General features: G+C 52.2%; 1 protein-coding gene, 1 pseudogene and 1 gene segment (V, D, J or C); 2 read left to right on the top strand and 1 right to left on the bottom strand.

Moving 5' to 3' along the window:
• The window catches only part of LOC789205 (immunoglobulin lambda-1 light chain-like), a 448,173-nt gene that overhangs the window by 381,302 nt on the left and 48,880 nt on the right, over positions 1–17,991 (bottom strand). The gene's annotated exons all lie outside the window — the stretch shown is intronic.
• Positions 6,592–7,185, top strand: LOC504730 (immunoglobulin lambda light chain variable region). The segment is given in 2 exon segments: positions 6,592–6,689; positions 6,797–7,185. Coding segments are annotated over 2 exon segments (429 nt in total).
• On the top strand, positions 14,669–17,622 carry LOC104974707 (immunoglobulin lambda variable 1-40-like; annotated as a pseudogene).

Genomic DNA, 17,991 nt, shown 5'->3' with positions numbered 1-17,991 from the left:
ACTGAGGGTCAGGTAACAGGTCATAAGGGTTTCTAAGTCCAGCAATGGAGGAGGAAACCCTAAAAAGGATGAGATTCCTATTGATAGCCATAGTCTCTTACATCAAGCCTTGAAAAGTTATGAAACCAAACTGAAAACACCTATATATATTGCAGTCAGAAGTAAAAAGTAAACGCTGTCAGGATCTTGGAAGTAATCAAGAAAAAGACATGTTTTCCCCCAGAATGTCATATTCTCTCTGCAAAGACAGAAATAAGAAGAGAGATGTGCAATTAGGGCTGGGACAACTCCTGGAGACCCTGCAGACACAACATCAACCACGTTTCATCCTGGGAGAATCACGACAGCATCACGATCAGCTATAACCCATGGACACTCTGGGACTTTGAAGCCTTGAACTTGTTTCATGGTGGTTGTGCTCTGGTAGTGGCCCCAGGAGCCAGGCAGTGCAAACTGAGACAACAGAGAATCCGAAAGTACATCAGCATTCCCTGAGTCTGCAGGTCATTAGTGACCTGGAGAGATCACTGACCAGCCACAAACTACACGGAGGGGACTCGTTCTTCTGCCCTGGGCAGTGACATCAGAGAGACCCAGCTGCAAGTGTGAGAAAGCCCTTCCAGGAGGCTGTGGTGTGAAGTGGGGAGGAGGAGGCCTGAGTCCAGCAGGGGGCGCTGTGGGTCTGTCTGTGAGAGCGCAGGGTCCTGGCCAGGCAGGCTGGCACCTCCTCCGTTGGCTTTGCCCACGTGGGCAGCAGGGTCCTCATTGGAGGGTGATGTTCCTGCACCGGGGCCCCCAGGTGACAGGACAACTCTCAGCTCAGAGTACATGCTTGCCTCTCAGTTCCTGCTCCTTTGTCTCGTCCTGGAGGTGATCTGATGTCTGAGCGAAGAACACTGAACATCACACAATAGAAATGAAATTGCTTCAATAAATTTTGCATTGTTTCAATTATTTCTTTCTTCTTTTGCTGCAGTTTCTCATTTTTCAGTGTTGTCTAGTGACGTATATGGAAACTGATATTTTGTTTTTACCTCCCTATTAACTTCTTTTCCATGTTTTTAAATATTTCTCTTCAATGAACGAGTTTGACAGATATAAAATCCCCCTTTAATCCAACTGTATCAGCAAATATTTCAAAATAGGAAACAGATTCAAGACAAATATTTCTCTGATATGAGCTGACTCTCTCCAGCATGTATAGAGAAAATAAAATATTCATGTGAATTTTAATAAATAGCTCATTTACCAGGGAACAAAACATGAATAAAAAGACGCTTACTCCTTGAAGGAAAGTTATGACCAACCTAGATAGCATATTAAAAAGCAGAGACATTACTTTGCCAACAAAAGTCCATCTAGGCAAGCTACAGTTTTTCCAGGGGTCATGTATGGATGTGAGAGTTGGACTGTGAAGAAAGCTGAGCGCCGAAGAATTGATGCTTTTGCACTGTGGTGTTGGAGAAGACCCTTGAGAGTCCCTTGGACTGCAAGGAGATCCAAACCAGTCCATTCTGAAGGAGATCAGACCCTGGGATTTCTTTTGGAGGGAATGATGCTGAAGCTGAAACTCCAGTACTACTTTGGCCACTCATGTGAAGAGTTGACTCACTTGGAAAGACTCTGATTCTGGGAGGATTGGGGGCAGGAGGAGAAGGGGATGACACAGGGATGAGATGGCTGGATGGCATCACCGACTCGATGGAACATGAGTCTTGAATGAACTCCAGGAGTTGGTGATGGGACAGGGAGCGCCTGGCATGTTGGCGATTCATGGGGTTGCAAGGAGTTGGACACGACTGCGGCAACTGAACTGAACTGAAAACATGAATACCAAATAAAAGCATTATCTCACACTGGAGAGAACACAAATTTTGTTCCTCACTTCTCCAATTATTCAGAAGAGTCTGTAGCTCCTGCCTAATCTTCTTACACCCTCCCCAAGCAGAAAGTCCAATTGAAGACATTTTAAATTTTCATGTTCACACTGAGGTGGTTCACACACCTGTTACTTTTTGTTATTCCCCGATCATAGAGACAACATGTTTCCTGGAACTGGTGTAGATCTGATATTGCCAGGATGTTCACACATTTTAATAGGTGACACTATGTGAGCTGTCCCCATCAAAACTTGAAGTAAAACCTATATCCCTTATGATAGATGCCTCTTAAAAAAAAGGGAGGCTGTCACCATTCCCACGGAGCCTGGCCCTTCGCAACTCGACATGGTGGAGATTCCCTCAGGCCTGCTCCCCCCGCTGTGGCTCCTGGGACAGGGACCACAGCTTGTCAGGGGAGACGCCTGTCCCCTCACCACCCCACATGGGGCTGTGATGTCCCAGGGAAGTCTTCTGGCTGCAGGAAGAGTTTTCTGCTGAGGCCCTGCAGAGAAGACAAGCAGGGGTTTCACTGAGGAAAGAAGAAATGTCCCAGGGATGGGGGGAGACTTGGGATGGCCTAGTCTGCGGGCAGGAGGTGAGGACACCCCATCTCCTCCTTCAGCCTCCAGACTGTCCAGGGAGGAGCTGGAGGACCCAGGTCTCCAGGGTCATGGGAACACTTGGTAAAAGATAGTTTCCCATCACTCACACTCCACCCTGTCCTGTCCTAGGTCTGTGTGGTCTAGAGTCTGCCTCCTTCGGACCCCCAGGGACCTCAGGTGACCTGGGCAGGGAGAGAAGGAAGCAATTTGCATGAGGCCCCTCCTCCACCTCATGGGGTGCGAGGCATGCAAAGGCCCAGGACCCCACCTCCAGCTCAGGAGGCCAAAGAGGTCATGTCCTGGGAGGGTCCTCACCATGGCCTGGACAGTGCTTCTGCTCTGGCTCCTCACTTACGATCCAGGTCAGAGGCTGGGACTCTGCATCCTCTGGGGCATCTCCAAGCAGAGTCTCAGGGTCCTTGTCCTCCATAACAATCCCTGTCTGTCTCTTGTTGCTTTAGCGGTAGATGCTTAGAACTGTGGCCCAGAAGCCGTCACGGCCAGTGTCTCCAGGAGAGAAGGTCACCCTCACCTGTGGACTGACCTCTGGGTCACTCACAACCAGTAACTACCCCAGCTGGTTCCAGCAGACCCCAGGCCAGGCTCCCTGATTGCTTTCCTATAGCACAAACAGTCGTCCGTCTGGGGTTTCTAATTGCATCTCTGGTTCCATCTCTGGGAACAAAACCACCCTCACCATCAAGGTGGCCCAGCCCAAGGACGAAGCCGATTATCACTGTGGTCTGGGAACTGGTAGTTACAATGCCGCAGTGATGTAGCCCATGGGGGAAGTGCCACCAAAACCTGCCCTTGTGCTCAGAGGGCTCAGCGCTTAGTGGCAGGAGAGGCGGGGAGGGGGTGGGACAGGTCAATGTCCCCATGGGGAGGGAGTCTCTGGGCCCGTCTCCTGTCTGGTGGTTCATGGCCACATGTCTCCTTCCAGCTCTCCCCGGTGTGTCCATCTCTCCAAGGGGACCCCTCTCTGCCCCTGTTGTTGGGAAGGAGGCTTGGCTCCACAGGGAGACTTAGACCCCCTCCACTGCCATTAGGACTCTTGTCATTCAAATCACACTAAGAGATGTACAGTGTCATGAACTTGATCTTGCAGACAAATAATATTTCATTTGCTGGGAGGGACACAAGTAGTGGAATTTTCTAGAAATGCAGTTTCCCATCTAGAGCTCCTGAATCACAGCCTTTTGTTGGTGGCAAAAATCTGTGGTTAACAAGAACCTCCCCAAAATATTTAAGAACATCAACGTTCCAGAAGTATGTCTTGTGTATTATTGTGAAATAACCCCTGAGAATGTCTTAAATTGGGCCTAGTCACATTAACTTCCCATGACACAGTTCAGTTGCTCAGTCGTGTCTGAAATGTTTTGCAATCCCATGAACACATTCACTCCCAATTCACAATAAAAATACAAAAACCCCCCAAACACTATTCACATCTTAATTTCAAAAGAAGATGGAAATTGGGTGGAATTTCCACAAATCTGTGTTGTCTAAGGACACACTTCGAGGCTCCTGGGACGATTTATGTTCCTGCTGCTGCTAAGTTGCTTCAGTCGTGTCCGACTCTGTGCAACCCCATAGACGGCAGCCCACGAGGCTCCCCCACATCTGGGATTCTCCATGCAAGAACACTGGAGTGGGTTGCCATTTCCTTCTCCAATGCAGGAAAGTGAAAAGTGAAAGTGAAGTCCCTGAGTCTTGTCCGACTCTAGCGACCCCGTGGACTGCAGCCCACCAGGCTCCTCCATCCATGGGATTTTCCAGGCAAGAGCACTGGAGTGGGGTGCCATTGCCTTCTCCATTATGTTCCTGGAAGAACCTTATTCAGAACTGCCTCCCCAAATCCCCACACGCCCCATTGACTACCCGGGTGCCTGTATGCCAGGTCGTGGCCGGCCCCTCAACAACTGGAACGCCCCCAGGGTCCCGTCCCTGGAAGCAGGAATGGGCTGGGAGATGGAGCAGAAACAAGGGGAGACCGAGCGAGGGGAAAAGCAGGCTCGTGTGCACCCCATCCCTTCTGCTGCTGAGTGTGGGGCCAGACACCTGAGCCTTGACCCCAGCTGGGCCATCAGTGCTGAATATGAGGTGGGTGTGGGTGGCTGGCACTGTGGGATCTGAGCATCCATGATCCGTGGAGCACAGCAGGCCCCTCAGCCCGGCTCCCCTCCCTGAGGGCAGCAGCTCAACAGGGCCTGGTCTCACCCCTTGGATGGAAGGAGCTGCTGACAGGAGTTGCCCAGGGGCCCTGGGCGGAGTCAGACACAGAGCAGTGGGGTCGGTGGGCAGTGAACACACAACCATAATTGATGGACTTTCAGGTGGAAGATACAGGGCAGCCCTGCTTCATTTTCCCCACCACGAACATTCCCCACGCATGACACCAGGGGGCGCTGTGCACCTGCTCAGATGGCAGAACCTGAACACACCCTAATTGTTCCCCTGACCTTGCCCTGTCCCTGGGCTCCCTGGACTGAGTTGGAGGTCTCAGCAGGAGCTTTCTCACAGGAGAAAGACATAGAGCCCGAGCCCTCAAGTTCTTTCTGGGAGTGAAGCTGCAAATGGACCAAGGATGTCCTGTTCATAGTCACCAGGGCCCCACCCTCTTCCCGGAGCAGAGGAGGGGAGAAGACCCCAGAGTCCACGCCCTGCACCCCTCCAACTCCCTCAGTCACCTCCTGCTCCTCCTCAGTTCTTTCCTAAGAGCCTCTCCCCTCCTCCAGCCCCCTCTGATTCATGACTTCTTCCCTATCCTGGGCTCCCTGTTTCTACAACACTCCACACCTAAGCTCCTCCGTCATGACCAGGGTCACTCTGACAGAAAGTCATGGACATGTTTCCAGAACTTCTTGAACTGGACACTCACTTCGTTCCCCTCCTTGAACCCCTCTAACCTTTCCTTCCAGAGAAGACTCAGGTTTTCGGCTCTCAGATGTGACCCTAGGTCGTCCCCTCCCTGTTCCACCCCTGATTCCCCCTCATTTCCCAGGGGATTCAGGGAAGCCCTCCAGCAGCTGATTTATCCCCTGAACACTCACATTCCGTCCCGTGTGCCCATTGAGTGAGGAGTCAGGAGGGGAGAGGAACCGTGGTCCTGACACCTGGGAAATGATTCCTGGCTGAGGAGTGTCTGTGCTCAGCTGCTGTGGGATTGATTTTATGCATGGTGAGCGCAGGAGAAGCTGCTGGGGCCCTGGGCTGGGAAAGCAGACCCTGTCCTGGGGCTCTGCCCCCGGGGCCGTGACTGCTGCTCTGTCTGACCATGTGCATGGTCCCGTCTGAGATTCCTGAGAACAACTGATGTGCCTTGTCATGTCCTGTGTCTCATCTCAGATCTGAGACTGACCCGTGGCTCTGATAACTCAGCCTGCCCTGTTTCACAGAGGGAATGTCTTGCTACAACATAAAATCCCCCAGTGGAGATGTCATACATGTTAGAAAGTCTTTAAAATTAAATTATGTTTTAGAAATACTACCATGGCAATGCAAAAGTAAAACAGAGCCAGAGTCGGACACAACTTAGTGACTGAACCACAACATTTTCTTCAGTTAAATTTAGGCATCTATTTTAAGGGATGACCTTAGATTTTCACTACTCCATGAACACATTTTGGTTCATTGAAAATCTCAAAATCACACATCCACTGTGTAACACTCACATGCACTACAGGGTAAGCTACAGTTGGCTGCTGTTTTCTATCCAAACACATCCTGAAGCTATAATTACAAAACCACTTTGGGGAAAGTTGAGTCAAGAGCTCTATCACCAGGTCAGGATGTGTGCTTGGGCCAGGACACCAGGGGGCGCTCTGAGGCCTTTCCTGAGAATTGTTGGGTGGGGGTGGCCCTGGAGCAGACACCAGCCCCCTGGTACTTTCTGATGCCTTAAGATCTGGATTTCCAGGTTTTACATCCCATACCCAACAAGCCCCAGGAAACCCCGTCCCTGATCATACACTGGCCTCCCTCAGGAACAGGAAGCTGAGCCAGGTCCCAGAGGTGATCAGAGCCTTGTGGGGGTTGGGAGGGTCCATTTGCATGAAAGGCCCCTCCCCCTCTCAGTATATGAAGAAGGGAAGGAGCGGTGTGGGGAAGCTCTGCTCAGCTGTGGGGCCACAGAAGGCAGGACGCCCTGACATGTCCACCATGGCCTGGTCCCCTCTGCTCCTCACCCTGGTCACTCTCTGCACAGGTGACTGGATGGGAGGACAGGGGAAGAGCCCTGGGAAGACTCACAGGCCTTGCTCCCCTTTGTCGTGTCTGGACCCCTGAGTCACCGTCTCTGTCTCTCCCTTCCAGGATCCTGGGCCCAGGCTGTGCTGACTCAGCCGTCCTCCGTGTCCGGGTCCCTGGGCCAGAGGGTCTCCATCACCTGCTCTGGAAGCAGCAGCAACGTTGGAACTGGCAATTATGTTGGCTGGTTCCAACAGATCCCAGGATCAGCCCCCAGAACCCTCATCTATGGTGCGACCAGTCGAGCCTCGGGGGTCCCCGACCGATTCTCCGGCTCCAGGTCTGGGAACACAGCCACCCTGACCATCAGCTCGCTCCAGGCTGAGGACGAGGCAGATTATTTCTGTGCATCTTATCAGAGTGGTAACACAGCACAGTGCTCCAGGCCAGGGGGAAGTGAGACAAAAACCTGTTCTCCTCAGACATGGCCTCTGCCATAGCAGCCACTTCTGTTGTCTGTTTGATTTAAAACTGCAGTCTGAGCCTGACACGAGGGATTTGGTCCAGGAAATATTTTCAGATCTTCTTCATTCTGCCCCCTCACCAATGCTTTTCTTTAGCAACCACATACTATATGAATATCTGACGTTGAGCAGAAGGCCCTGAATGCCAGAGGCAGGTCCTGGCGGACAGAGTCCATGACGATCAGGTCAGAACCAGAGAGACAGCATCCAGCTGTGTCTGATTCAGGACACTTCAGATCCTCGGCCGTCCCTGGGCTGAGCTGAGGCCCAGGCTGCTGCGCCTTCCTTTCCCGTGTCTGCCTCTCAGGCTCCCCCAGAGCTCCAGGCCAGCGGGAACTAGACCAGGACTCCTGTCTCACTGGGGGAGGTGGGGCAGCCCAGGGGCTTCCTGCTCAGGCTCTGCTGGACCTTCTGCTGCTGCTGCCCCACCCTGGGTCCAGGTCATTGGGGATCTGCCCAAGCATGGAGGCTCCTCCTCTCCCCTCTGTCCTCAAAGACCCCTCAGCAGCACATTCCCAGGAGAGGGTCTCAAAGGACACAGAATCAGTCTCCCATCACTGGGGACACAGTGTCTGTTAGTTCTCTATCTCAGTGCCTGAGGTGGGGGTCCGTCAGCACATCTGAGCCCTGGGAGGCCCCCAAGCCCTTGGGCCTCTCTCCTGCACAGGGAGCAGGTCCTGCTCTCAGCCTGCTCTGTCCCCTCGTGGTGTCCGGGGCTTGGGCAGGGGGGACTCAGCCAGGGTCAGTGACTCCATGGACGCTCAGCCACACTCGCCTGCCTGGGAACAGCAACACTGTTGGCACAAAGGGGGCGATTTGGCTGCCGTCTCAGTCGTGCTGATTCCCAAGCTCCTGACACAGGAGTCACAACCCGCCCGCAGGTTACAGCGAGGCTGGCGGGCTCCGGGTGGGTGGGGCCGCCTGACCATTTCTGGGCCCAGCCCGACGACGAGGCTGATTGTTCCTGCTCAGCTGGGACTCAGCCCTGCTGCTCACAGGAGGCCTCACCCAGGGGCAAGTGACCCCAACCCTGAGCTCCCGGCCTCACCCGCACGTGGGGTCACGGAGCACAGGTCACACGCCTGTGTCCTGCTCCCTGTCACTGCCCTTTCACACTCAGGTGCGGGGTCTGCACATTGGCCGCCTCGGCTGTGGGGCCACAGTTAACAGTGATGTATTTTGGAATAAGTGGGATTATTCCTTCTAATTCTCCCTTTTCCCTTAAGCCTTAAATTTGACTTATCCTCAATTTTCATACACACCAAATGACATATTTTCCACTGTGTCAGAGGAACCTTGCTAATAGGCTCCAAATCAAGCAGCGCGGATCTTTGTTTGGTGGAATCGGGCCTCAGACACAGCGACTGAGAAAGGAACAGAATTACCACAAGTTGTGGGAAGCGGACACTGTAGCAGCAGCTCAGAAATGGACATAAAGTTGAATTTCACTTCACGTGGTGAGAATAAGAATGTTGTGGCCGTACTTCACAACTTACTGCAGAGGTTTTCACCCCAAACTTCCTCAGGTGCTCTTCTCAGTCCTTCCGCTCCTCATGAGGTCATTTAGGGAAAGGGAGTTTAGAATACTCCACAACAATCCCACCTTTATCAGACACGTGCTCATTTTCAGATCTGCTCAGGAGTCATGAGTGCTTCTGTTATTTTCATTTGGTATTTTGGAGAATCTTAATTTCATAGTTGTACTGTTAAGCTAAGTTGTAAATCTATTGAGTCCACCCCCGTGTATTGATAGCTTCTCTCACCACAGAACAGCTGATCCCCTGGTGCTGCTGTGGGTGTCAGCATTGGATCAGCAGCCCTGAACCATGGACTCTTGTGACTGGCATTGGTTTCATGCCCTGTCTGTGGGGAGAACCCTGTTCCCTCACAGACCACAGCTGACCCTGTAGCTCCCTGCACCCCGAGCAGTGACATCAGTGTCAGTCGCTCTGCTGTTACTAGAACCAGCAGAAGCCAGCGAGCCCTCCTTAGTCCTCCGGTCCTACCACTCAGACCCCAGTAAGAACCAGTCTTTGGGGTCCCCGCGGGTTTTCTGGATCCAAAGATGCCTCAGCCAACGCGGGGCTCCTGCTCGTCTCTGGGCTGCAGCCTGAGGATGAGGCTGACTCTGACCATGCAGGCTGGTGCAACAGGGCTTCTCACAGAGACACAGGTAGACGGGAAACTGGGACGAGAGCCTCAGCCTGTCAGGGGCTTGTTCTTAGAGCACTGTCAAATGTTAAATAATACCCCAGAATCCATTAATTCCTGAGGTATGTTCTGGTTCATAATAAGTCTACTCCCAATTGTACAGTCAGTTTTGCTAAAGTCTCAGAAAATGAAAACAATTTCTGATACCACTGAAGTACACCCTGGTCATCCATGTGATCAAGGGAGCCGTGGAGCTGAGCTCCCTCACTTGAGATCAGGGGCAGGAGTCTCCCAGATGCGCCTTCAGCAGAGGCCGTGGACCATCCCGGCAGGCAGATCGTCCCCCAGGGTGTGAACCCTGCTCCTGAAGGGGCAGAGCAGAGAGCGTGAGGATTGAGGGGCGCCGGTGATACATCACAGGAGGCAGGGAAGCCCGGGAGAAGTTCTCCTGACCCACAGGTGTGGGCTGTGTCCTGCCCTCCCCTCATCTCGTCTCCACCCCATTGGAGCATTTCCTACTTCAGGGTTGGGGTGGTCTGTGGACTGTCAGGAGCAGGGGCTCCCCAAGATGTGCCCATGTCCCTCTGCTTGTGATGCCCCCGATGAGCCCAGATCCAACGGCCCCATGTCCTGTAGAAGGGTCAGCGGGGAAGCGGGGATCACCATGGCAGTGATGACAAGAGATTCCAGGCAAAATCCCTGCCTTTGTGACCGATGGCAGACATGAGGGACACTCAGGGTTTCAGCCCTGTTCTCTGCCTCCTGGTGGGTCCACACCCGGTCCTTGATCACTCTGGACCCCAGCCTGGTGAGGAGGCTGGTCATCAGTGTCACACAGCTCATCACTAACCACAGCGACAGGGAATCCCCGTGTGATGGGGATGTCTGATGAAAGCTTGCCCTCTACTCCCGTGTCGACCCATCACGGCCCTGACCCTGCCTGTGACCTCACCAGTGCTGGTTCAGGTCTCTGCTGTCGCTTGTGCTATTAAATCCACACAGTCTCACCTCTCATCCTGGTCCATTATTATGGGGTCCATGAAATTGTCTCTTTTTCTGTCTGGTCTTCAAATACAAGCAGAATGCCCATGTGCCCAGACACACAGGGTCCCTCACGGGTACTGAGCAGGATGTCGAGGAAGCAGAAGCCCAGCATCTGTGCCCTGGAGCCCCAGGGGGCCTCTCCCACCCCCCGCACGTCCCTCTCCTGCTCAAGCCTTTGTGCTCTGCCCCGAACCCTGACACTTAAGGAAGCTGGATCCTCCCTTTCTCCGGGGATTGCTGCCTGAAGAGCCCTCCTCTCCAGGAACTGGGAGACCCTTTCTGTTAGGATGTGACTCTCAGACTCCTCACTTGCTCATTTCCTCCTCTTTTGCCTCATGATCTCTCCCCCTTTTCCTTCCGTGCTTCCTTGTTTGAGATGATATTGGATAAATGTCACTATTTTGGACACAGACCTTATAAACTCACCTCCATTAAATCTATGGATTCTAACAATTGAAGGTTAGAACATTAGACTTCACCATGTCCAATGAAGATCAGGTAACGGTCATAAGGGTTTCTCAAACAGAGATGAAACCTTTGTCTGGGCTGAGAATGAGTTTCCCATTTATCGGCATAATCTGTTATATCAAACGTTTAATATTGAAAGATTATAAAATTAGACTAAAAACATCTTTAAATATCTGAGTCAAAAAGAAGTACTGTGAGGACCATGATCAAGGGTAAATGAGAACCCCTGGAAGTGACCAAGAAGGGCTTTGTTGTTCCTGAGAGACTCCTATTCTCTTTGCAAAGAGAGAAATAAGAGCAGAGCCATGTAGTCTGGGCTGGGAAGGTCCCGGGAGGCCCTGCAAATTCAACTTGACTGCTTATCAACCTGGGAAGGAAGCTCAGACAGAATCCTGACCAGGTACCACCCACAGGCATGCTGGGAGTTTGAACCCTGGAAACTCAGGTCGGGTGGTTGTGTTCTGGCAGTGAACCCACGAGCTGGGCGGAGCAAACACAGACATCAGGGAATCCTGAAATTCGTTAGTGTATTAGCATACCATTGAGGGGTCTGAGGTCATTCAGTTCAGTTCAGTTCATTTCAGTCGCTCATTCGTGTCTGAATCTTTTCGACCCCATGAATCGCAGCACGCCAGGCCTCCCTGTCCGTCACCAACTCCCGGAGTTCACTCAGACTCATGTCCATCAAGTCAGTGATGCCATCCAGCCATCTCATCCTCTGTCGTCCCCTTCTCCTCCTGCCCCCAATCCCTCCCAGCATCAGGGTCTTTTCCAATGAGTCAACTCTTCGCATGAGGTAGCCAAAGTACTGGAGTTTCAGCTTCCGCATCAGTCCTTCCAATGGAAGAATATAGGGCAGCCCTTCCTTCCTCACTTTCCTCACCGTGACCATTCCACGAGCGCATCACCAGGGGGCGCTGTGGACCTGCTCAGAACTGGCTGAACCCGAACACACCCAATGGTCCCCTGACCCTGCACCAGGGCTCACTGGACTGAGCTGGACGTGACAGCAGGTGCTTCCTCTCAGGCAACAAACCCAGAGCCCCGACCCCCTGGCCCCCTGCTGGGAGTGAAGCTGCACACCGGGCCCAGGAGTCACACCTGGACGGTGATGGGCTCAGGCCCATTATCAGGCCCCACCCTCTTCCCCAGGAGCAGAGGAGGGGAGCGGCCCCCAGGACACCCCTTGCACCCCTCCCTCTCCCCGCAGCCTCTTCTACTCCTCTCTCGCTCTTTCCTAAGAACACCCCTCTGATCCATGACTTTCCTCCCCAATCTGGGCTCCTCTCTACAACCCTTCACCAGCGACCTCCTCCTCCAGACCAACGTCACTCTATCAGGTCATGGGTCAGTTTCCAGGCTTCCTTGACCAGACGCTCACTTCCTTGTCCTCCCTTGCAACCTCTCTAGCCCTCCTACCAGAGAAGCCTCAGGTCTCCAGACTTCAGGTGTGACCCCAGCTCATCCCCTCCCGGCCAGGGCTGTCACTGCTGCCTTACCTGGACCTCCTTTAACTCAGCTTATCTTCCTATGGTCACTTCTGAGTGTCCGAGGTCAGCAGACCTGCCCTGTCATGCACGTTCCCTCAACTCAGCTCTGAGTTGACCTATGGCTCCCACACCTCAGCCTGCCCTGTTTTCACAGGCTGCTCAGAGATAAGCACTCCCCAGTGGAGAGGCAATATGTGGCAGAAAGAGCTGGTTCTAGCCCTGCCTCACTTAAACTCCAAACAAGTTAGGAATGCAAATATCTTTGTAAAAATATTTTTACTGGATAATATTTAAAATTTCCTAGGATACCCATGAAGTCATTTAAAAAGAACTTTTTAATAAAAAAGAACTTACAATGATAATTAGTTTTCCAGAACTGTACCCTTGTAAGTGAAAAATTAAGAGAGAACGTCGATTTTCCATCAGTTTAATTCATGCACATATTTTAAGGAATGACTGTAGATTTTCACTAATCCATTACCACATTTGGTTCGTTTAAAATCCCACACACCCAGAGTGTAACACCTCACCAGTGCAGGGCAAGCTACATTCAACCGTTCTTTTCCAACCAATCACTTCGACCTCTTCCTTCTCTAACCTGCTATTTGGGATGGTTGGTCCTAACAGCTATTATGTATCAGGATCCCTGGGGACACACCCTGCTCAGAGCCCTTCAGAGTCTCAATAAAAACTGCCAGGAGCATCACCAGGCCTGCTCCCTGCAGCCGGTGCCCTGTGCCAGCAGGACAGACGCCCAGGAGGGGCCACTTCATAAGACAGGCCATGGGACAGGGTCCAGCGTGTGGAAGGCTTCACACACAGTAAGTTCTGTTCAGTTCAGTAGCTCAGTCATGTCCGACTCTGCGACCCCATGGACTGCAGCACGCCAGGCTTCCCTGTCCATCACCAAGTCCTGGAGTTTACTCAAACTCATGTCCATTGAGTTGGAAATGCCATCCAACCATCTCATCCTCTGTCATCTGCTTCTCCTCCTGTCCTCAATCTTTCCCAGTATCAGGGTCTTTTCAAATGAGTCAGTTCTTTGCATCACGTGGCCAAAGTATTGGAGCTTCAGTATCAGTCTGTCCAGTGAATATTCAGGACTGATTTCCTTTAGGATGGACTGGTTGGATCTCCTTGCAGTCCAAGGGACTCTCAAAAGTCTCCTCCAACACCAGAGTTCAAAAGCATCGTTTCTTTGGTGCGCAGCTGTCTTTATAGTCCAACTCTCAACTTTTCCATGACTACTGGAAAAACCATAGCTTTGACTAGACAGACCTTTGTTGGCAAAGTCATGTATCTGCTTTTTAATATGCTGTCTAGGTTGGTCATAGCTTTTCTTCCAAGGAGCAAGCGTCTTTTAATTTCATGGCTGCAGTCCCCATCTGCAGTGATTTGGAGCCCAAACGTGAAGTCTGTCAGTTTCCACTGTTTCCCCATCTATTTGCCGTGAAGTGATGGGACCAGATGCCATGACCTTAGTTTTCTAAATGTTGGGTTTTAATCCAACTTTTTCACTCTCCTCTTTCGCTTTCCTCAAGAGGCTCTTTTGTTCAAACACACAGTAAAGATGCAGGCATTTAGGAATGCTGAGTCCCACCTCAGGCCTCTCTCCACACTTTCACCCTCTCCTCAGAGATGTGCCCCCTCTTCCTCAGGGCTTGAGGGGACACACAGCGGAAGGAGGGCTCTGCCCACCATGGAGGAGGCCCACAGAGGAGGGACCCTGCTGTCCTGCACAGAAGGAGACCCGCCTTCCTGCTCCGGGGCCGGCACTGCCCTGACCTGTTCCTGATCTGAGAGGAATTTGTATCTCAGACGCCCATCATTCCTGACCCCTGAGCAGTCATGGAAGCCATGGACAGATTCATCCTGAGGATTTGAGGGGAGCCCATGATGGCCCTGAGCTCAGGGGGACACAGAAGGGGCATCTGGCCTGGTGCTAAAGGGGGGGCAGTGCACAGAGCAGGAGGCAGGATCTGTCCTTGAGAGCTCTGGTCTCCAGGTCACAGGATGTGTGTCTGGGCCTGGACAAGGGGCTGGGGGCGCTCGGGGCCCATTCCTGAAGCTGGGTGGTGGGAGGCAGAGCTGGGCCCCCCGATAGAACTCCCTGACAAGGCCTGGTGGCCTCTGCTCAGGGCTCCCAGCTGTGACCTCCCACTCTTGAAACCCACAGAGCCCCACCCCTGAGAACCCTCTGGCCGCCCTCAGGCATAGAGACCCGGCCCAGGGCCCAGGAGGGGTCAGTGTGATGCACGGGATCCTTTGCAGGAAAGGTCCCTCCCCCTCTCAGGGTATGAAGAAGGGAAGGAGCGGTGTGGGGACGCTCTGCTCAGCTGTGGGGCCACAGAAGGCAGGACGCCCTGACTGTGTCCACCATGGCCTGGTCCCCTCTGCTCCTCACCCTGGTCATTCTCTGCACAGGTGACTAGATGGGGGGACAGGGGAAGGGCCCTGGGACGACTCACAGGCCCTGCTCCCTGCTCTCCTGTCAGGACCCCAGAGTCACCATGTCTGTCTCTCCCTCTTCCAGGATCCTGGGCCCAGGCTGTGCTGACTCAGCCGCCCTCCGTGTCTGGGACTTTGGGTCAGAGGGTCACCCTCTCCTGCACTGGAAGCAGCAGCAACCCTGGGGTCTTTATGTGAGCTGGTACCAACAGCTCCCAGGAAGGCCCCCAGAGTCCTGACCTATGAAAATAGCAAACGACCCTCAGGACTCCCAGATTGATTCTCTGGCTCCAAGTCTGGCAGCTCGGCCGCGCTGACCACCTCAGTTCAGTCTGAGGACGACACTGATTATTACTGTTTCTCATGGGCTGATGGCTTGAAAGTTTGCACAGTGCTCAGCCCAGAGAGAAGGAGACAAAAACCTATTTCCCCCACAGCCATGGGGCTCCCAGGGCAAGATGTCTGTCCCTCCCTTCCTGGAGTCCCTGAGTCCACAGAACCCAGCTGTCTGGGTGTCCCCTGACTTCAGCTCAGCTGCCCCCTCAGCTCGACTCCCCTCCCTAGGGCAGCGGCACACAAGAGGTGGTCACACACCCCTGGATGAAGGAGCTGCTCACAGCAGTTGCCCCCGGCTCCCAGGTCAGAGTCAGCAGCACAGAGCAGGGTGGTCAGTGCCACCCTTGCTGGGTCACTGGGCAGCGAACGCACATCCCTGAACTTCCACACAGAAGCATCTCCTGTTAAAGGAAAAGGAAATGGAACCCAGACTTTCTACAAGCAATTTCCACACAGTCCAGGATCCAGTAAAAATCGTCACTTCTATCAAGAACCAGGAAACTAAATAATGAAGGGAAATGAGACGGCATAGACATCACTGGTGAGATGCCTGAGATGATGAAATCAAGTGACAGATAATTTTAGGGACAAATCATCAAATCTATTTGATGAGCAAATACAAACACTCTTGGGTCCTAAGGAAAAGGAGATAAATGTAGGAAAAGAAGAAAAAGTAGTCAGAATCACCTGAAAATACAATAGGAGAAATAAAAAACAAGTATCTGTACACTATCAAAGACATGTAATACTTATTGCTATTCAATTCATTCATTCGTTTATTGAAAGAGTGTTTGCTGACAGGAAAAAAGAGCGCCCCTGCTTCCTCTCATAAGGCTTCCCAGGTGTTGCTAGAGGTGAAGAACCCGCCTGCCAATGCAAGGGACATAAGAGATGTGGGTTCTGTCTCTGGGGTGGGAAGATCCTCTGGAGCAAGAAACAGCAACCCACTCTGCTGGGATCCAGCCCCAGCTGATCCAGGGTATTCGAAGGAGAGACGGCCTAGGCGACTATTTATATGCTAATTAGAGATATAAAGAGTACTAGAATGAGGATAGCTCAGTAGGAAAATTCAGTGGAGAAAAGAGGCTGAGTAGCTTGGTTTACACGGAAAATCAATATAACCCGTGACACCAGGTTAGCTCTGACCACGGAGGCCGCAGGCGCCCTCTCGAATAGTGGAAGGTGCCCCACCTTAGACACCTTCTCGAGTGGGTCTTAGAAGCCCAGGCAAATAAATGGTCGCAGAGGATATCCACGCTCCAGATGGAAACTTCAGCAGAATGTGAAAAGAAAGAATGACATGGGGAGACCAAGCATTGGTGAGCAAGGCCCGTAGCTTTATTTTTAACAGGGGCTTATATACCCTAAGTTACACATAGAGGATAATAGGGGATGCAAAGTCAGCAGTCTTTGATTCTTATCAAAAACCAGGGTTTCTTTCCTGCAAATTTATCGTATACAAATGGTTTAGGTGATTTACATCATCTTCTGGCCAGAAGGCCTATTAACATTTTATGACTCTTGACAAGGACTTATCAATAAAGACTTATTTTCTCTAAGAGTAATTATTTTAAGGTTTGGCGCCATCTTCCGAAGATAAAATTGCATTCCTATAGGGTGGATGTTTAATGGGTTTACAACAAAGGAAAGAATTTATTACCTTAAGGGTCTAAAGTTACTAACACTAAGGACACTACTTATTTTTGCTACATACCAACTATTAATTAATACATATTCAAGGATACAATTCAGGGGATGTGAAAACTTGGCAACAAGCATTGGCTCATCAATGAAATCCTTTACTAGTTTATTCCGACAGTTTCTAACTCTCTGAGAGGCTCTAAGCTATTTGAATATCTTAAGCTTCCCGTGCCTCTCGAGGCTGGGAGACTGCAAACAATCCTATGCATAGCTGTAGGAGTCCGGGTAAACTTGTCAGGCGAGTTAGAGAGCCATCTGAGGGGTTTGGATTTAAACACTCCTAATCGCCCAGGAACTTTTATTAATTGGAGCTGTAAGTTAACTCTTTGACAGAGAGAGCGAGATGGTGGTAGGGGACAGCCCCCAGTAAAGTCAGAGGTGAGAGCACAAAGCAATAAAGTAGGCAGACTCTGGTTTTTGGGGGCAGAGGCTCGAGAATATCCGGGTGGACTCCTGAGGCTCGATCCCGCCTTTGCATATGCCGAGCCTCCTTCCTCATGACCTTTGTCACGAGTGGAATGCCTCACCGGCTCCCGGCACCACTCCAGTGTTCTTGCCTGGAGAATCCCACGGACAGACAAGCCTGGTGGGCTAGAGTCCACGGGGTCGCAAAAGAGTCAGACAGGATTGAGAACCAAGTAACAGCGGCACCTTGCTCCCACTCTCACCGCCGAGAACGTTCCCCGGGTGCGTCACCAGGGGGCGCTGTGCACCTGCTCAGAACTGGCAGCCCCTCAACGCACCCCCATGGTCCCCTGAGCTGGCCCTGCACCCGGGCTCAGCGGACTGAGTTGGATGTGACAGCAGGTGCTTCCTCTCAGGGGACAGACTCAGAGCCTCGGCCCCCAGGCCTCCTCCTGGGACTGAAGCTGCACCCGGGGCCGAGCATCCAGAATTGGAGGGTGAAGGGGTCAGGTGGTCATCAGTCCCCACCCTCTTCCCAGAAACAGAGGAGGGGAGGAGCCCCCAGAGCCCACCCCGTGCACCCCTCCAGCTCTCCTCAGCCTGCGCCCGCTCCTCCTCATCTCTTTGCTCAGAGCCTGCCCTCCCGCTCCCCTCATTCATGACTTTCCTCCCAATTCTGGGCCTCGTTCTTTCTACAAACATACACTGTTGACCTTCACAGTGGTGACCAAGCTCATGCTCTTAGAAAGTCATG

Source organism: Bos taurus, chromosome 17 (genome assembly GCF_002263795.3).
Source record: "Bos taurus isolate L1 Dominette 01449 registration number 42190680 breed Hereford chromosome 17, ARS-UCD2.0, whole genome shotgun sequence".
Taxonomy (NCBI): domain Eukaryota; kingdom Metazoa; phylum Chordata; class Mammalia; order Artiodactyla; family Bovidae; genus Bos; species Bos taurus.
The sequence above is the reverse complement of the archived record's forward strand: the minus strand, read 5'-3'. Positions and strand labels throughout refer to the sequence as shown.